The 19341-nt window shown below is 60.5% G+C and overlaps 2 protein-coding genes across 7 annotated transcripts in view; both read left to right on the top strand.

Annotated features, from left to right (window-relative positions):
* ZNF692 (zinc finger protein 692) overlaps positions 1 to 4277 on the top strand; it is a 28511-nt gene extending 24234 nt beyond the window's left edge. For both annotated transcript variants that reach the window (XM_075017020.1, XM_075017019.1), the window contains exons 10-12: positions 121 to 235; positions 2128 to 2227; positions 3499 to 4277. In XM_075017020.1, the coding sequence (XP_074873121.1) occupies positions 121 to 235; positions 2128 to 2227; positions 3499 to 3868 (585 nt within the window). In that variant the 3' untranslated portion in view covers positions 3869 to 4277. The remainder of the gene's footprint in view (positions 1 to 120; positions 236 to 2127; positions 2228 to 3498) is intronic.
* Positions 4278 to 7176: 2899 nt separating this feature from the next.
* On the top strand, positions 7177 to 18732 carry LOC142024773 (uncharacterized). 5 transcript variants are annotated; one of them, XM_075016978.1, is made up of 7 exons: positions 7177 to 7700; positions 9420 to 9487; positions 10261 to 10815; positions 11212 to 11338; positions 13301 to 13465; positions 15078 to 15140; positions 16152 to 18732. In XM_075016978.1, the coding sequence occupies exons 1-7, from the start codon at positions 7673 to 7675 to the stop codon at positions 17201 to 17203; spliced, it is 2058 nt and encodes a 685-aa protein (XP_074873079.1). In that variant the 5' UTR covers positions 7177 to 7672; the 3' UTR covers positions 17204 to 18732. The 5 variants fall into 5 exon arrangements, with proteins under 5 accessions (XP_074873079.1, XP_074873080.1, XP_074873082.1 ...); XM_075016979.1 differs by having other exon boundaries at positions 13301 to 13414; positions 16152 to 18700; XM_075016981.1 differs by having other exon boundaries at positions 7178 to 7700; positions 9341 to 9487; positions 10258 to 10815; positions 16152 to 18700.
* Positions 18733 to 19341: the final 609 nt, after the last annotated feature.

Below are 19341 nucleotides of genomic sequence, written 5' to 3'. Positions count from 1 at the left end.
CCTCCCAGCTCTGTGGCAGGGCCCTCGGTTAGCTCCAAACTGGGGCAGGGCAGACAGCGGAGTCGGGGTGGGGCGGCAGCTGAAATGACCCTCTTCTCCCGCCTCCCTCCAAAACGGCAGCACCACAAGAAGTACCAGCACGTTCACCAGAAAACCTTCACCTGCTCCGAGCCCAGCTGCGGCAAGTCTTTCAACTTCAAGAAGCACCTGAAGGAGCATGAGAAACTGCACAGTGGTGAGTCTGCCTGAGCCCGAGGCTGATGCCTCAGAGCGCCTCTCTTGCCCTACGGAGCTGGGCTCCCCCTCACCTCAGCGCGCAGCTCTCAGGGCCCCTCCATGCAGCTCCCTGGACTCTACAGACGTGCACACAACCCCCTCCCAGGCCCTTCAGTCCAGCCCCACTGCTCCTCTTCAGCCCAGTCCTGGGCTCCTGTGCACGCAGAGTGCTGGGTGAGAGAGGTTCAGGCTGTACCTCCTTAAAATTGCCTGAGATTGGGGATTGTTCTTCTGAAACAAAACTGGCATCGGTTCTCGTTCGCAGCCTCTCAGATTCATGGTGAAAAGTCTATGAACGGTTGCCGTTTTGCTGTGGAGTTTCACAAATAAAAAGCGTGCTCTGCCCCTCAGTCTTGCCCCGCGGCCCCTGTCAGGGGCTCTGTCCCCCTTCTGCCCTGCCGAGTGCAGAAAGTGGAGTCCCGCCGTGATAGGGTTCTGGGGTCCCCAAGCACTGCACCCCGTCTGCAGGCAGGAGTGACCCTCACTCAGCAGGTAGAATGGGAAGTCATTCCAACCCATCCCAGGGAGAGGAGCCCGAGGGGTGCACCCATCTAGGGTCTAGCCTCCCCTCAGCATCCGCTAGCTGCCTTCCAACTCTCTCTCCCCACCTTTCTAACTGCCTCCTCTGATTCAAACCCCACCTTGGCTCCTCCCTGCTCTTTGTTCAGCTCAGAGGTGTTACCTGCCAGCTTAGGTTACAGCCCCAGGGGGTCATCCTTAGCTGCTGTGAGCTGCGCTGCCTGTCACACACACATCCAGCCTGACTCTCACACACACACACACCCCACTCCATTACACCCGGCAAAACTTAAAACTCTTTGCCTATCCCCCAGGCTTTGCTTTAAAACTTCCCAAGGTTGCGGATCCCCAGGACCCTGGGTGGTAGGGCTGCCACCCCCTAAGTGGGAAAAGACCCCCTATCCCAGAAAGACGCACTCGGGATGTCTTCCTTTGTGGGTACCCCAAGCTCTTAACCCTTCCTCAGGAGAGAGCTTAGACACAAAGAACTATAATTTAGCAGCTGACCAAGGCATGAACGCACACAGATTCTTCGTAGGATGCAGGTATCAGATCAGTTGCTTAAAAACAGTGATTTAGTCACAAAAACAAGAGGAAATCCATCATGAGTTGCACGCAGAGAACATGTTTCCCTGGGATTCAGCTTAAACGTTACAGGGGGAAGCCATCAAGTCAAAACAACCACACAAGGTAACAAGCAAACAGCAGTAGCCAGTCCAACCAAACTGAAAATAACCAGAACCTGATCACATCTAACTAGACATTTCCCTTTTACTTACCTCTCGGTGGCTGATTTTGAGATGCCCAGGATACCTATGAGATTCATTTCAATTGCCTGAGAGACGTCCTCTCCTTCTGTCTTTTCTCTCTGCCTCCCCAGGAGACAAAGACCCTTCCATTGCCCTTGTCCTCAGTTCAAAAATGTCACTCCACTCCCGTTGGTTCACCTGGGCTCAAGTTACCTGAGGAAGAAATTAAGCCCTTCCCTGCCCGCTCATGACAGCCCCCTTGCCCCAGCCCTGGGCTCCTATCCAAACATCTGCCAAATGCCCCTCAGTTCCACCCCCTAACAGACAGGTCTGGCAGTGCCTCTCTGTAAACCCCTGCAGATCTCACACAGTGCTGTTAATACACCACTGCGCTGGGCCTGGGATTCCCCTACGTGCCCAGTTCTGCCCAGGCCAATCCCAACCTGAAGGCTGCCCTGTCGTCTGAACCCCTCTCCTTACCCAGCTCTGCTGTGGCACCCCTTGCCTTTCGCCTCCTGGATCAGCTGCCCTTCCCTCCTGCGTCCCTTTGCTTCCACTGTAACCTGCTCTTCTCCCCCCGCAGACAAACGGGACTACATCTGTGAGTTCTGCGCCCGCTCCTTCCGCACCAGCAGCAACCTGATCATCCACCGACGCATCCACACGGGGGAGAAACCCCTGCAGTGAGTAGCACGCCCCACCGGCCCTCTCTGGGACTTGGTGCGGGGGGGGCTTCCCCAGGGAGAGCTCGCTGGCTGTCCTTAAGAATCACAGCCCGCAGAGACTGAGGCTGGAAATGGCTGATCGGGTGCCATCGTCCAGTTCTGGAGGGGGGAAGGCATCTACCTACGCCCGGGATGGGGCCTCTCCCCGTCACACTCGTGGCATCTGCCCCCATCAGCGCGTTGTAGACCAGTTGTAGTGAGAGGTCCCTGGGAGGACGGGAAGGAACGTCTGGGAGAGTGGGGAGGGAGCACCGACCAGCCCCTGCCTATCCCAGCGATGCTCTGGTTCCGCCCCAGCCACATCCCTGGCTCCCGACCCGGCCTTAGCAGGGCTTTGCTCCCAGGCTTGGCTGCTGGCTGTGATCCCATTCCCAGCCCAGGACCAAGGATGGGGGTGAGGTCTGGAGCAGAGCCACACCCCGCCAAGGGCCCAGTGGCTGCCCCACTGTGGAGCCACTCCCATGCCCCCCACCTCAGCCCCATTGGCGACTCCAGACCACTCCCGGCTGGGGCCCCTGTCTGGGCCTCCTTCCCCGGTTTGTGGCCCCCACACCAGCAAGAGACTAGCAGCCCAAATAGCTGTGGCTGGAATGCAAAGAGCCACATGTTATACGTTTCTTTTTCTCTCTCTCTCTGTAGATATATAATATAATATATAGCTGTATCTATCTATACATGCATGGGTATAGAGCTGTATGAAACAACTATATAATATGGGGCTCAATGCCCCCCGCCCAGAGCCAGGCACCCCCAGCCCTGCTCTAACCCAATGCCTGGGACTCACCGGAGCTGCGGCTGCCACGCGCTTCTCCCTCCAGGCACTGGGCGCATGCACAGAGCAGCGGTGGGCAGTCCCGGCACGTGGCTCTGAGCAGGAGCTGCATTTCGCTGCTCAAAGAGCTCTGGAATCGCGGTTTGGCCAGCCCTGCCCCGTACCACGCCCCAGCTCCTGGCCCCAGTTCTGGGAAAGGGGAGGAGGGAGTGGGGGTGACCCTCAAAGGTTTGGGGGCTGCAGACTGAGCCTGTGGAATCCATCGCCACTGGAAGTCGCCAAGGCCAAGCGCGTAGTGTGAGTCCAACAGGATCGAGCAGCTCAGTGCCAGAAGATTTGGGAAGGGAGATTAAAGCTCCAGCACGCGCCCCCCAGCTCGGTGCCTGCTGGCCTGGTGGCACCTTCGCTCTGACCCCTGCCCCGGCTTCTCCTCGCAATCCCCCTCCCTGCCCCCCAGGTGTGAGATCTGCGGCTTCACCTGCCGCCAGAAGGCCTCCCTGAACTGGCACATGAAGAAGCACGACGCCGACTCCTTCTACCAGTTCTCATGCGACATCTGCGGCAAGAAGTTCGAGAAGAAGGACAACGTCACGGCGCACAAGAGCAAGAGCCACCCCGAGGCGGCTGCCGGCCCGGTCCAGCCCGCACCAGAACTGCCGGCACCCGGCCACCGGGACGCGCCGTCCCCGCCCCGGCCCCTTGCTGCCGGGACGTCCACCTCGCCGGGCCTGCTGGCTGCAGAGCAGCTGGAAGGCTCCGCACTGGGCCACAGCAAAACGCAGGAGGAGACAGGCCTGGTGCCCTCCAGTGCAGCCTCTTCTGAGTAACCGGCTGTATGAAGCGGGATTCGGCTCTGCCGGGGCTGAGCCATGGTGGATATGGGCAGAGATGGCCCCAGTGGGACCCTGCCTTGCGGCTGGGCTCCCCTGAGAGCGGGACCCACAGCGCTCAGCAGAGCAGCTTGGCAAATGACTGAACTACAGGTGGGGGGCGCGGCCCAGGCATTGAGTCCATGGGGACAAGGAGGCAGTGCCCCACCACCCCACACAGCCTCCCCAAGCCCCAGTCAGCAGAGCACAGACTCTCTGGGGGCCAAGAGGACCTGGATCCCAAGCAAAGGGCCTCACCTCCGGCGGGCAGGGGCCAGAGGGACACTGTGGCTCTCCCTCCCCCAGAGACAGGACCTGGTTTTGCTACTCGCGGCCTCAGGGTTTGCGGACATCCTCAATAAAGAGTTATTTTGTGTAACACATGGGGAGGGAGAGCGTCTTCTTCCCCGCTGGCGAGGGGTCTGCTCCTCTGCCCAGGAGAGAGACAGGTGCTGCTCAGCTGATTCGCAGAGCGCCCACAGCCCACAGCATGTGGGTCTGTAGGTGGTGCACGTCCGCACATGCCTCAGCGCATAATAAAATTTATTCCGCTCATGGATGAAAAATATTAGCGGGAACATTGGCTGGGGGTAGAGCCACTGGCCTTGGGATCAAAGCACCCTCCAGTGATGCAGAGCGTCCCAATACGATCACTGCCCTGCCCGAGTCAGGGTTAGGTCCGGCTCCCATAACTATTCTGGGTGTTGGAGCCATTAGAGGGGGACGAAGAACCCACTGCAGCTACAACTCTGTCACTACGAGGTGCAGGGTCTGAAAACTCAGGCCCTGCGTCTGAAGCGGGAGGGACCCAAATTCTGCGGGTACCTCTGAAAATCAAGTGCTTAGGCCTGGTGGATCCCCCGGAGCATCTAATCACATCCCCCAGCCAGATGCCTGGGGTGAGCCAGGGGTTGTTCTCCTGGAGACTACTTCAACATACTGTGGTTTTGCTGTGTAAATGGGTTCCCTACAGGACTCCCCCTGAGTTCGAGTCGAAGACGGAGGAGGGCAACCTGGGGCATGGTGACCTTTTGAGGTCTCTTCCAGTTCTATGAGATATGCATAGCTCCATGCATGTGTAATTGGCAGCCCACAGGGGCAGGGGGAGGTCCCGCCTGTGGCCCTGTTATGCTTATAAGCACCACACAGGATCTTTTTAGAGGGCTAAGGCAAGAATGCCACGTTTCTTGAGAATACAGCACCATCATATAATATACATAGTTTACACACACACACATGTGCGCGCGTCTTGCAGTTGCTTATAGTTACCAAAGGTCGCTCACTCCAATCCATTGGCCAGATGGATTAGAGGTGAGTGGGGAGCCAGGTTCTGTTGATCCGGATCAATACTCCGATGTTGACCAGACAAGAAGAGGAACCCAGCCCTGTAGTGGGGCACATGTCTTTTATAGCTCTTAGTCCATAGTGCTGGTTCTGTCCCACTGCCCCAGGCCCGAGGAGTCACCAGTCAATGGCAGCTGGGTTTGATCCTTTCCCACTGGCCAGGTTTCTGTGTGACTCATCCCCTACAGATGGGACTTCATCTTCCTCTCCAGGGCTACATCTACACGTGCACTCCACATCGAAACAGCTTATTTCGATGTAGCCACATCGAAACAGCTTATTTCGATGAATAGCGTCTACACGTCCTCCAGGGCTGGCAACATCGACGTTCAACGTCGACGTTGGGCAGCACCACATCGAAATAGGCGCTGTGAGGGAACGTCTACATGCCAAAGTAGCACACATCGAAATAAGGGTGCCAGGCACAGCTGCAGACAGGGTCACAGGGCAGACTCAACAGCAAGTCGCTCCCTTAAAGGGCCCCTCCCAGACACACTTGCACTAAACAGCACAAGATCCACAGAAACGACAACTAGTTGCAGACCCTGTGCATACAGCATGGATCCCCAGCTGCAGCAGCAGCAGCCAGAAGCCCTGGGCTAAGGGCTGCTGCACACGGTGACCATAGAGCCCCGCAGGGGCTGGAGAGAGAGCGTCTCTCAACCCCCCAGCTGATGGCCGCCATGGAGGACCCCGCTATTTCGATGTTGTGGCACACGGATCGTCTACACGTTCCCTACTTCGACATTGAACATGGAAGTAGGGCGCTATTCCCATCCCCTCATGGGGTTAGCGACTTCGATGTCTTGCCGCCTAACATCCATTTCAACTTCGAAATAGCGCCCAACACGTGTAGCCGTGACGGGCACTATTTCGAAGTTGCCGCCGCTACTTCGAAATAGCGTGCATGTGTAGACGCGGCTCAGATGTATCAGAGAGGTGGCCATGTTAGTCTGTATCTTCAAAAACAAGAAGTCCTGTGGCACCTTAGAGACTAACATATTTTGGAGCATCAGCTTTCGTGGGCAAAGACCCGCTTGGTCAGATGGGACTTAATCTTCCTCTCCGGGTGGGTCATTGCTGTAGAGACCAGTTCTCGTGGTTCTTCAGCCTCCAAGTCTTTGTTGTCCCACCAGGCGGGCTCCAGAAGGTAACTCTCTAAGCATCCCCATTGACACTTCCAGCTGGCTCTCACCCCCACCCCCCCATTCCATGCAGAGACAGCACAAGTTTACAGGCTAATACAGAAGAGCACGTCCTTCACAGCGGAGTCTTAGGTACGATATGGAGTTTGATACAAAGTGGTGCAAAGCTACAGGATAATACAGGGAAATAGAAAGATACACGGTAATGGAAAGCTTCTATTAACATACACCTGTCTATGTAGGGTTGCTACAACTCTCAGACCCTCTGGCTGCCCCCTTCTCTCACCTGCCTCTCTAGCACCAGGACTTTAGAACCCGGCAATTCCTACACCTCCTTTTTGGAGCAGCCACAAATTGCCTGGTGCACGCACCCATCCATGTGCCGCCTGGGCTGGGTCCCTGCACAGCAGCTGTTTTCAGCATTCTGGATCTCGCAGGGAGTGGGAATGGAGCGTGAATTAGGCAATTTACTGCTCCAAAAGCGCTTGGAGGGGTGGGGTGGAGCAGGTAAGCGTGGGTGGGGCTCCATCGTGGGGGGGACGGGGGCGCAGGTGAAACCCCAGAGGGCTGCAGCTGCTTTGGCCCACTGAGGTTAAGGAAGGCCCCTCATGCGGCCCACCTGGTCTTCGTGGGTGCCCGTGGCTGGCCTCAGAGCTTGTCTCCATGGCACTATTCCTAAATTAGCGTCCAATGCTTTCCTCCAAATAGTTCCACCCGCTGAACGAGCGTCCTCCACCAGCATACAGAGGAGCTGGACGGGACGCATGTTGGCTGGCCGCAGGCGTGGACGATGATCATTCGGAATGACACTCTTATTCTGGCCTATGAGCATTCACGCAGAGAGTTAAGCGGCGGAGGGGGGACGGGGCAGAGGGTCACATGCCACCTCCCCAGCATCCAGAGCCACCCCCCCAGCATCCAGAGCCACCCCCCCACTTCCCCTCAGTGCCATGCCCTTGTGGGGTGGCTGTCCCGTCCATCCCCCAGAGGGGTGCAGCCCCCAAGCACGCACTGGAAAAGGGGGGGACATGGGGCCGAAGCCCCCCAAAACCTAGTCCCCATTCCTGGGGGAGGGGAATTTTCAGCACCCCTGGCCAACAATAGAGGCAGCTGATGCAGCGCGTCTTTGCCCCCGCAAGCTTAACCTGTTAGTCTCTAAGGTGCCCCAAGACTTCTGGTTGGTTGTGCGGATGGGGACGAACCCCGCCACCCCTCTGCTGAACGCTCTGGCATCCCACTGGCAGCCGAACCAAAGCCGGAGAGGCGTGTGGACATGACCTGGAGCGACAACCGGTGTGAGGGTAAAGCCGCCTGGGGGTGGTGCTCCCCCAGAAATCTAGGGGCGCCGGTTTAATCTTGCAAGGCTGTTTGGGGTCTATTCATTCATGGGGGTGGGGGGTGGCTCCTGGACGGCGTCAGTGGGGGCGTTTACACGGGGCGTCGCTCCGGAGTCAGTCCGGATTCCCCCCCAGGCGGGGCGGGGCGCGGCGCGGCGCGGCGTGGGCCGGGCAGGGAGGCGGTGCCCTTCGCTCCGCCGATCGGGGGTTGAGCTTCCTGGGTCAGAGGCGGCCGCTGCTCCGCGGGGAGCCCGGCGTCCCGGCCCCGATCCCGGCCCCGATCCGCGCCCGCAGGTGAGGGGGTGGGCCCGGCCGGGAAGTGACTCTGCCCCCCTGACCCCTCCTCCCCCCCCGAGCGCTGCTCCCAGGGGGTCGGGTCCCAGCGCCGCTGCCCCGCCCCACCCCCGGTTGTGCCCCCCGAGCGCTGCAGCCCCAGGGGGAGCGGCCGGTCCGAGCCCGAGTCTCCCCGGCCGCGGGGAGGGAGCCCGGAGCCATCCGTGGGGAGGGGGGGGGTCCCAGCCTCACCCCCACCCCCACCCCCCGGCAGTGACTGTGTGGGGAGAGGGGGGCAGGAGCCATCCGTGGGGAGGGGGATCTCAGCTCCCAGACCCCTTCCCTGCCCCCCTAGGCAGTGACTGTGGGGAGAAGAGGGAACAAGAGCCATCCATGGGGTGGGGGGCGGGTCCTGGCTTCCAGCCCCAGCCAGCAGTGACTGCATGGGGAAAAGCGGGGCAGGAGCCATCCATGGGGAGGGGGGTCCCAGCTCCCAGCCCCCCCCCCCAGCAGTGACTGCATGGGGAGAAGAGGGGCAAGAGCCATCCATAGGGGGGGTCCTGGCTTCCAGCCCCCCCCAGCAGTGACTGCATGGGGAGAAGGGGAGCGGAAGCCATCCATGGGGGGGAGGGTCCCAGCTCCCCTGCAGCAGTAACTGTATGGGGAGAAGGGGGGCGGGAGCCATCCGTGGGGAGGGGGGGGTCCTGGCTCCCCCCAGCAGTGACTGCATGGGGAGAAGGGGGGCGGGAGCCATCCGTGGGGCGGTGGGGGGGGTCTCAGCTCCCAGCCACCCCAACCCCCTTCTCTGCCCACCTCCAGCTGTGCCTGTGCTGGGGAGAAGGGGGGCAGGGAGGGGAACAACCAGGACCTGCTGCTGGGGGACTCACCACCCTGGGGCAGGCCAGCGGCAGCCCTGAGCAGCTGCTGTGGTTCTGCTCCTGGCCGGGGTTCGGTTCAGACTGTTGCAGGGCTGATACCAGGGTTCCCAGTAAGCTGAGCGCTTGGGCGGCCGCCCAGGAGAGATTCAGGGGCCACCCAGCTGATTAGCAGAGATCCCACAGCCGGCAGCCTGTGGTCTCCACTGGTGGTGTACACCCACATGTAGCTCAGTGCACATAAAATTTATTCTGCACATGGGTGGGGGGAAAAATACGGCCTATTTGCTCGCCTCCAGCCCTCGGGGGAAAGGCCAAGGCAAGATTCCTTCATCGAGGTCCAGAGAAAGTCATTAAAAGAAATTGCAAGAACAAGTCAAGATTTCGGGGCCTGCACAAAAGTACGGGGTGCTGGGTGTGGCTGGCAGGCGGCCTATTTTCTGCATCTGTCCGCAGGGAAGGAGCCCCTGAGAAAATCAGGGCGTAAGATGATGCTGAGCGCTTTCTGAAATCATCCATTCCCCCCCGCCGCCAGGCTGCAGAACAGCGTCCGGTTCATCCCAGCCTCCCCGGCGGCTGGCCAGAGAAATGGAATCAGCTCAGGTAGGGGCTTTTTCTGGCGCTTTGGGGAGGTCCTTCCCAGAGGCAGAGGGGCAGAAAGCCCGGGGGGAGTGAAGAAGGGGCGGGCAGGGGTGCCAGAGCCATGGTGGGCCACATGGAACAGGCCCAGGGGAAAGAGAACTTATTGCGTGGGATTGATTCTTCCTCCACCTTCCTACCCCGTGTCTGGCATATGAGTACGGGGGCTGATTTATTTTCGGCCCTGAGGGGTGTTCCACTCCTGTTCCGCCCCCACACTGCCCCTTCCCCGAGGCCGTGCCCCATACCCCAAACTCTCACCCTTGCTCTGCCTCATCCCGAGACCCTGTCCCTTACTCCCTGCTTGCTCACTTACTGGTGGAACAGCTGGGCAGCAGGGCCCTACTGCCATGGCTGGTGGATGCTGAGCACCTTCTTTTTTCCCCAGGGGTGCTTCATGCCCCAAAGCATCCGTGGCGTTGGAGCCCCTCGAATTTTAAACATCTGTGAGCGGAATAAATTTTGTTATATGCACCAAGGCATGGGCCTATGTGCACCACCAGTAGAGGCCCATGCTGCCAGCTGTGGGCGCTCTGCCCCTCGGCTGGGCAGCTGCCCAAGCACTCAGCTGATGGGGAAACCTGGCCGCGATATGCCCCATGTTTGTGAGGGTGGAAGCTGAGGGTATAAAAGCATGACGAATCGCAGCACCCACCCTGAGGCGTCTCAGCGGCTCGCAGCTCAGCCGAAGCCACACAGATACCCCCTGGTGCTGATCCCTGGTGTTTCCCCAGCAGGGCCAGGTGCCGTGGGAGATTCCAGTGGCTGAGCCGCATGGCCTCGGGGAAGGGCACTGGGGGAGCCCAGTCCAGCATCCCCAGAGGGAGAAGAGAGAGGCTGAGGAGCAGAGCTGGCCCTTGTCCCGGTCCTGGGAAGGGGCTGACACCACAGGCCTGGAGCAGGCAGCCTTGTCCCGTGACTGGCTGTATGAGGCCGGGATGCCCTCCTTCCCCGGGGAGGCACCTGAGGCCGGCGGCTCTGCCAGCGGCCATGCCGAGGCCAAGGGGGCCTGCTCAGAGCAGACCAGTGAGTTCTCCGCAGCTGCTGCCCAGCCTGAGGAAGCTCCCACGGAGATGCTGGCCCGTCTCAGCCGGGCAGTTAGGCGCTGGCTGCGGCCCGAGGAACGCACCAAAGAGCAGATGGTGGACCTGGTCCTCCTGGACTGGTTCCTGGGGGTGCTGCAGGCGGACGTGCGGGCGGTGGTGATGGCGGGAGAGCCCCGCAGCAGCGAAGAGGCCGCCGCGCTGGCTGAAGCGTGCTTGAGGCAAGGAAAACGGAGCCAGGCGGCTCAGGTAGCTGGTCCGGCGCGTGGTGGGGCTGGCTGGAGGGAGGAGGGCCGAGAGGGGATGGTGGGGAGATGGGAAAGCCAAGGAGAAACCACCAGAGTACGAAGAGCTTCCATAGAATCTCTCAAAACTGGGCGGCTGGGCAACAAAAGGGCAGATGAACTGGGATTGGAACGGCCAGAGGCCTGGATGAGAGGATGGGGAGATAACAGAGCTCGGGGAGACTGAGCCATATAGGATCGGTCAGGAGAGTTTCACTGGAGGATGATGGCTCCAGTTGCTTTGCAGAAGACACACAGGGAACTGGAGAAGAGTCGTCTGGGGCAGGTGGGATAGGGGCTGGGGCAGGTGGGATAGGGGCTGGGGCAGCCGGCGCTGAGCGGGGGACTCTGGTTGTTGCAGATGGCCGTGGCCTTCGAGGAGGTGGCTGTGTATTTCACGGAGGAGGAGTGGGAGCTGGTGGGCCCCGCTCAGAGAGCCCTTTACAGGGCCGTCATGCAGGAGAACTACCGGCTGGTCAGCTCCCTGGGTAAGGAGTTGCATGGCCCCTGTGGCTTTCCCTGCAGAAATGAGGTCCAGGGTTTCCCCCTCCAGAGGAACAATTCCCTTTTCATTTCCGTTCTGCTCTTTGGTTTTTCCTGCACCTTTTCTCGGTGGCAAAGGACAGGCGGGAGACAGCAGATCTCTGGGGGAAGCTGGCGCTTCCCTACAATTTCTAAGCTAAAGATTTTTTTAAAATGATCCCATTGTCCCAGAACACAAAGGACCCTTTCCAAATATTTCTCCTTAAAAAAAAAAAAAAAGAAGGAACTGGAGAGTCAACTGTTTTGCCAATGAAATCGTGCTCCACCCAATCTCCTTTTCCGAGGAGACGTCTTTGTGGTGAAAGTTTCACGTCCTGCTGCAGCTAAAGCCAGGGCTCAGCGACCTTTCCGAGGCGGCAGGCCAAAATTTGGCCTCATACTTATCTCTCAGAGCTGGAAGGGACCTGGAAAGGTCATCGAGTCCAGTCGCCTGCCCCCATTGCAGGACCTAGCACCAGGCCTGCCCTGGACCTTTGATGCCCCCCCAAGGAGTGAGCTCACAACCCTGGGTTTACGAGGCCAAAGCTCTGACCCAGAGGTCCCCAAATGTTTCAGCATTATGCCCCCTTCTTTGATCTTTGAGAAACCCTCACGCCCCCCCCGCCTCTTCTTTACCATCAGCCCACCCCCCTTTAACAGAAAATTCAATTCGTAATTGACAATAAACACACACAAACTTGATATAAAAATGGTATTTAAAATGAAAAATAAGCACAAATAGTTTGCCTTGGCCCCTTGCGGGTGCCTGGTGCAGCCCCAGCTGCCCCATCTACCTGACACCTGCGCTGCCAGAGCCACCTCCCCGAGCCCCACCCCGCCACGGCCAGCCGCCTGCTCACCCACCAGGCACCCGTCCCAGCGGTGGGCCAGCCGCCTGAGCCGCCAGCCGCCTGCCCACCAGCCTGAGCCACCTGAGCCCTGCTATGCTGGGGTCAGCTGCCCAAGCCCCACAAACCCTGCAAGCTACCTGACCACCCAAGCACCTCCTCTCCAACAAAGCCAGGCACCACCAGCCCCCTGCTCTTACCCCATCCCCCTTACCCGAGCCAGGCACCCCCAGCATCCAACCCCTTCTCCCTCCCCCACCTCCCGCCCCAACCCTCACTCACTCACCTTTGCACGTGGGTCTTCACAAGCTGCCTGCTTTTAACAGGCTGTGCCGGGTCACCCACATCCAATGGAAGGGGCTGAGAGCCAGAGGCAAAGGCCAGATCTTTCTTGGGGGGGGGGCTGGGTCACCTTGTGCCCCCAGGTGGGAAACCAGGCCCTAACCACTGAGCCATCTGTGCCAGTGAGAAACAAGACGCTCCAGACCTCTGCCTGCCCGTGTGGGGCGGGGATGGACAGGAGACACACCTGCCCCTCAGGCTCCGGGGAGAGCTGGGCCTGCCCCCTCCAGGGTCCCTCTATCTCCAGCACTCCCCATGGCTGCTAGGGGGCTACCCCAGAGCCAGGAGGTCAGATGGTGGGGGGCAGGGCAGAGCAGGAGCAAGGGGGTAGCTGGACATGCCCCTCTGCCAGGGTCCCTCTGTGCCTCCTGCCCAGAGACTTACCCAGCTGCAGGTCTCCGGGGGGCTTCCTGGAGAGGGTGCAGGGTGGGAGTGAGGGGGGTGGCCCAGGCGCCTGGCCCTTCTACCGGCCCATCCCCATCGCTGCTGCATGCGGGGAGGAGGGGGCGGGGTTGAGAAGCGGCTCACATGCCAACCCCCCCACCCCAGCCCAGGCGGTTTGATGCAAATGCTGCGCCAGAGTCACTGGGCACACGCCAATCCCAGCGTCTCCTCCTGTGTGCCCAGCTTCCATTGCCACGTTCCCTCAGCAGCGGCCGGGTTAGATCGTGCTCTTTCTTTGGAACCAGCTTTCCGCAAACCAGCCTCTGACGCTCCGGTCTTCTTCCCCCTCCGCAGGAGGTCTCGTTCCCAAACCTGATGTCATCTCCCGGCTGGAGGCAGGCGACGAGCCGGGGCCGCCGGCTCTCCAGGGCTCCGAGGGAAGGGGGAACCGAAGAGGGGTCTGCTCGGGTGAGGAACCGATGAAACCGAGTCAGATTGTGCCACCCACGCCAGGAAAAGGCAGGTGGCCTCCTTCAAGTCTGTCTTGGCTTAACTGGGGCCCGACCCTCAGGGCAGATGTCACTCCAGGGGTCCCCGTAAGCTGCCCAGGAGAGACCCAGGGGCCGCCCAGCTGATTCGCAGAGCGCCCCTTGGTGCACGGAACGTTATTCCGCCCAGGGCTGGAGAAAATAAGAGGGAACACTCGTTCCCATCCACCTTAACAGCTGGTGCTAGCCCCAAGGGACTCCCTTGAGCATTCAGATGGGTGTGAAGGTAAGAAGGGTGGGTCCCCTCCTTGTTGTCCTCTGGGGCAGGTTGGGGGAGTTGTTCCCCGACTTCACAAGCTCCTCCGTGGCTGTGTTCCCCAAAACAGGCTTTCTGGATCTGCCGACTCCCTGGAAGTGCTGCGCTGGCGGAGAACTCCTGCCATATTCCCTTTATTTTTTTAAACACCCGTATGCAGAATAAAATTTGTTCTGTGCACCACCAGTGGAAACACAGGCTGCCAGCTGTGGGCGCTCTGCTAATTGGCTGGGCAGCACTTGAATCTCTCCTGGGCAGCTCCCCGGTTTATAGGGAACACTCCCCCCAGCTTCCTGGCATCTCCTACTGCTCTGAATCTCACAGGTCCCAGCTTGCCTCTGACTGTCCCTGGGCCCCTCACCATCAATAGGAAGCACAATCTCCCCTTTCCTGGACGTAAAGTTACTCTCCTGATACGATTTGGCTGAGGCGCATCCAGCTGTCCATGTTTCCAGCCGAGAGATGGGTCATAGAATCACAGACCCCTAGGGCTGGAAGGGAGCTCATGAGGTCATCTAGTCCAGCCCCCTGCCCAAAGCAGGAGCAACCCCAACTAAATCATCCCAGCCAGGGCTTGGTCAAGCCGGGACTTAAAAACCTCTAGGGGTGGAGATTCCACCACCTCTCTCGGTAACGCATTCCAGTGCTTCACCACCCTCCTGGGGAAAGAGCTTTTCCTAATATCCAACCTACACCTCCCTCTCTGTAACTTCAGACCATTGCTCCTTGTTCTCCTGTCTGTCACACTGAGAACAGCCTCTCTCCATCCTCTTTAGAGCCCCCCTGCAGGAAGTTGAAGGCTGCTATTAAATTACCCCTCAGTCTTCTCTTCTGCAAACTAAATAAGCCCAGATCCCTCAGCCTCTCCCCATAGGTCATGTGCTCTAGCCCCTTAATCATTTTGCTGGATCCTCGCCAATGCATCCACCTCCTTTCTATCCTGGGGGGCCCAGAACTGGACGCAACACTCCAGATGTGCCTCACCAGTGCCGAGTGGAGGGGAATAATAACTGCCCTAGATCTGCTGGAAATGCTTCTCCCAATGCACCCCAATATGCCATTAGCCTTCTTGGCTACAAGGACACACTGTTGGCTCATATCCAGCCTCCCATCCACTGTAATCCCCAGGTCCTTCTCTGCTGCACTGCCCCTTAGCCAGTCAGTCCACTAAGGTCCCCCCTCTTAGCAGAGCATCCGGAGGTTTGGGGCAGCTGGCCCTGGGCTCACACTGCTTTCGAACGCCGGGGGGATAAACTCACGGACTGTTCTATGTAGGGCATATTCTGGGAATTCCCCTCCTCTCACCGGGCTTCTCTCCCTTGGGCAGGATTTGCAGCATCTGCGGCCGATGAGATTTCCCCGCTGAAAGCAGAGGAAGTGGGGATCCCAGGTGAGAAACCTGCTGTGCTGAGACATGGCCTTATCCGGGAATCAGTTCAGCCCCCCACTTCCTGAGCAGGGTTGGCCTCAGCTTGCTCACCAGCATCCCTCCCTTCCTGGCAGTAGGTCCTTCACCCCTGGGTGCCCCTGTGTAGATGCCTGCCTGAGAGTGCTCAGCACCCAGGCTCGCTTCTTCCTGTCTGTGTGCGGAATAAATTTTATGTGCACCCAGGCATGTGCACCACCAGGAGAAACGCAGGCTGCCGGCTCTGCCAGTCAGCTGGGCAGCACCTGAATTGCTCCTGGGTGGCTGCCCAAGCACTTAGCTTACGGGGTACGCTGCTCGGCCCCCACCCACCAGGCAGCTTCTGTCTGCCCCGCTCCCGCCAGAGGATCAGCAGCCAGCAGGAGGCGTGGAGGGCCAGGGTGACCATCCATCCCGTATGGGGCGGGATGGGACGGTCCCGTATTTGGGAGGCCAAAAAGGCGTCCCGATGGTTTTTAAAAGGGACCAACTGGCCAGTATTTGGGCCTCCCCTGCCCCCGCCGGCTGCTGCTTCCCCAGGGCTCCAGGGGATCACCACCAGCTGCCACTTAGCAGGGGCTCCCAGGGTGCGCCAGCAGCTGCCGGCTCTTTCACACCTCCCCGGGGCTTGGAGGAGCCATCCCCACCCCGTATCTCCGTCCCGTATTTGTGGGAGGAGACAGGGCATGCCCCGGGAAGGCAGCAGAGAGAGGCGTGGCCTGGGGGGGAGGGGCAGGATGGAGGCGGGGCCTGGCTGGAGCCCCTCCCCCACCCCCAGCGAATCAGCAAGTCGGCCCATCTGCACCCTCCCCTTCCTGGTGGACGCCTGCCAATCTTTTCCTTTGCCCCAGCGGGTTCGGGAGGAGGCGGGACCAGAACAGGGCACTTCCATGTGCTTCTCTGGGAGTGGGGGCGGGGAAGGTTGCGGGGGTGGATCTTGATTCTTCCCCTGCCCCTCCCCGGTGGTGACTGTGGTTTGTTCCCTCCTCTCCCCAGCTTTTGCTGTTCCTGCCACTGAGGGTCCCGCTGCCGCCGGCCCAGGGACCGGCCCCTCTCCAGCCCCTCCTCCCGGCCCAGCGGCGGAGCAACGGCTGCGGGAGAACGCACCCCGTCAGGCCGAGCCGCGCAGGACGCCAGCCGGGAAAGCCGCCCCCAGGCTGCCGCCGCCGGGTGGGGCGGAGCCTGAGGAAGCCCCGCCCCTTCCCCCCGCTCCCCGCTACGTCCGGGTCTTGCTGAGCCTCCCGCCAGAAGAGCGGCAGCAGCAGCAGCCCTGCTCCGAGTGCGGGAAGCTCTTCATCGACGGGGCGCACCTGCTGCGGCACCAGCAGCGCCACGCCCAGGGCAAGCCCTTCCCCTGCCCCCACTGCTGGCGGGGCTTCCGGCGCCGCTACGACCTGGAGCTCCACCGGCGCTCCCACACCGGCGAGCTCCCCTTCCCCTGCCCCGACTGCGGGCAGAGCTTCCCCCGCCGGGCCGAGCTGGCCGCCCACCGCCAGAGCCACCGGGCCCAGTGGGCCCACGCCTGCCCGGCCTGCGGGCGACGCTTCCGCACGCGCTCGGTGCTGCTCAAGCACCGGCGCACCCACCTGCAGGACGAGCGCTACAAGTGCCCCCAGTGCGGCCTGGGCTTCAAGCGGCCCGGCCAGCTGGAGCTGCACCGCTACAGCCACATGGAGGAGAAGCGGCACCCCTGCCCCAAGTGCGGCCAGGCCTTCAGCCAGCGCGCCCACCTGCTGGCCCACCAGGCCAGCCACCTGGAGGACGCCCCCTACCGGTGCCCTGAGTGCGGCCAAGCCTTCGCCCAGCCCCGCTGCCTCCTCCTGCACCGGCAGAGCCACGCCGCCCCCCGGCCCTTCCGCTGCCCCCAGTGCGGCCTCGGCTTCGGCCGCAGCTCTGACCTCAGCAACCACCAGAGCGTCCACGCCGGCCGGCGGCCGCACGCCTGCCCCCTGTGCGGCAAAGGCTGCCAGGACAGTGCCCAGCTGGCCGCCCATCAGAGGAGCCACGGCGGAGAGGAGTTCGACCTCCCCGGGGCCTGGACAGGGTGAGCGCCCCTCGGCCTCCGGTTCACCGGCAGCCAGGCCGTACAGGCTCGTGCCGGTCTGGCTGTACTGGGCCGAGCCCCTGCAAGACAAAACCTTGTTGAACGTGGCTGAGCTGCTCCCCTGGCCACCTTTGCGTGCATTAGGGAACCAGCTGGGCTGTCGCGGGCTGGGCGTTGGGTGCGTGGCCAATAAAAGTCCTGCCAGAAAGCCCGTGGCCAAGTCCCCGTCCTACACGAGCAGGGAGCCCGTCTCTCTAGGGGGGAACTTCGCCATATGAATGCCTCGGGCTGGCCTAGCTCCAGGGAGAGGTCAGTGGTTAGAGGATTGGGAGGTCAGTCCTTGAGGGGGGCCTTTCCTGGGCCTGAGGCAGGTTAGATTTAAAAAAATACGTCTGTGTCGGTTACGGTTGGTGATGGATCCCGCGGGCAGGGCAGAGGACTGGGCTCAAGGACCTCTCCAGGTCCCTTCCCGCTCTATAATCCAATTTTAAGCTGCAGCAGCTTGATTTTTTTCTTTAAGCTCCGCTGGCTTGCTGCTTTCTGAGCCATGCAGCACAGCAGCCCCTTGCCACAGCCAAACTTTACGTGTTTCACCGGCGTGGTAGACTACCTCCAAGCCTCAGCACCTGGGCTTGAAATGGGTGGTGTCCACAGCCAGCTTCCTTCTAATTTTTTTCCACTTCTGAGCAGAATAAATTTTGTTCTGTGCACGGATGCACGCGTAGCAGTGCACCACCCATAGAAACAGACATTGCCGGCTGAATCTCTCCTTGCTTTTTTGTCCTATCCATACAAAAAAAAATCTACCCAAAGCTGCTGAAGACCTGGTCCCTGCTCAGTAGAGATAGAGCTTTGCAGCTAAAGTCTGGCAAGGTTGTGACTGCACTCAGCATGCTCCAGCCTCACAGCTTATCCATGCCAACCGGGGGCCGAGCCCCTCTGGGGAGGAGCATGCTCAGAGCAGGCAGTTCCCTGGGTTTGCACCTTGCAGCAGGGTACCCCCATCCTCCCTCTGGCCCCCTTCTTACTAGGTTGACCCCCGTGTTTCCTGTGGGCCAAGCAGTTTGGAGTCCAGCCTGGAGAGATTTGGGTGCTGCCCAGTTGATTAGCAGAGCCCCTGCCGCTGCCTATAGCTGGCAACAGGCGTTTCTAGGGGTGGTGCACATCCACACATGCCTCAGTGCACAGAGCAAAATTTATTTGCACCTGGATGGACTAGATTAGCCGGAATACTGGACCCCCCACATGGGGCCAGGCTGTGGTCCCCCACCGCCCCAGGAGGCTCCCCTCTTCCCCCTGCCTGCACAGGGCTGGCCTGAGCCCACCTCTCCCATAGATCCCCTTGCCTGCCCACATACGGGTGACTGAGCCCCCCTGCCACCGACCCCAGCTGGCCTGGCCAGAGCCGTTCTGAGCCCTACCCCTCACCCTTCCTGCATTTCTCCATTTCCTGCTAGGGGGTCACCCCCCCCGTTTTTTAAGCCCCACTGGGCACATGTCCCTTTTGCTCTTGCCAGCTGCTGGCAGGATGACAAGAAGGAGCAGGACACATGCCCCAAGCCAGGAAGGCCAGGCCAGGCCTTAAAAGAGCCCAGAGAGGACATTCGGTCACGCCACCCCTCGATTGCCTCTTTCTAACGCACCACAGCCATCCTGAGAAGGGGGAACCTGCAGCCTTGTCTGTGCCCTGTGGCGGCTGCCCCCACGAGGGTCACGCTGGTGCCAGCTCCCGTCAGCGCACCATGTTGGGGTCTCGGAGGAGGGGCGTGGGGACAAGTGCCCCCAGGCTATCCCAGCCTCATGGGCGCTACGAGCGTGCACCCTTCTGCAGTGGAACGTAGCTGCAGGCGGCTTCGGCCAGGCACGGAAACAGAGCCCAGGCGGCCCTAGAACTGAAAGCCACTCCGAGGTACGAGAGAGGTGGCCGGGTCAGTCTGTATCTTCGAGAGTAACAAGAAGTCCTGGGGCACCTTATATACTAATGGATATTTTGGAGCTTCAGCTTCCGTGGGCAAAGCCCCACTTCGTCCGATGTGCAATTCCAGCGACGGCAATTGCGTAGCTGGAACGGCCGTGCCTAAGGCCACGTCTGTGTCACCCGGCGGAGGGCTCGTTTTCACGGGCCTGGTAGGGGGACACAAA

The sequence above is a fragment of the Carettochelys insculpta genome, chromosome 22, assembly GCF_033958435.1.
Source record: "Carettochelys insculpta isolate YL-2023 chromosome 22, ASM3395843v1, whole genome shotgun sequence".
Lineage (NCBI taxonomy): Eukaryota > Metazoa > Chordata > Testudines > Carettochelyidae > Carettochelys > Carettochelys insculpta.
Note: the sequence above shows the minus strand (reverse complement) of the source record. Positions and strands in the feature narration are given on the sequence as shown.

Bases quoted from the DNA above. Each gene is read 5' to 3' on its own strand.
- LOC142024773 (XM_075016978.1), top strand. From the start codon at position 7,673: ATGACCTGGAGCGACAACCGGTGTGAGG. The intron at 10,816-11,211 runs GTAGCTGGTCCG...TGGTTGTTGCAG, and splicing joins AACGGAGCCAGGCGGCTCAG to ATGGCCGTGGCCTTCGAGGA. The intron at 13,466-15,077 runs GCAGGTGGCCTC...TCCCTTGGGCAG, and splicing joins GCCACCCACGCCAGGAAAAG to GATTTGCAGCATCTGCGGCC.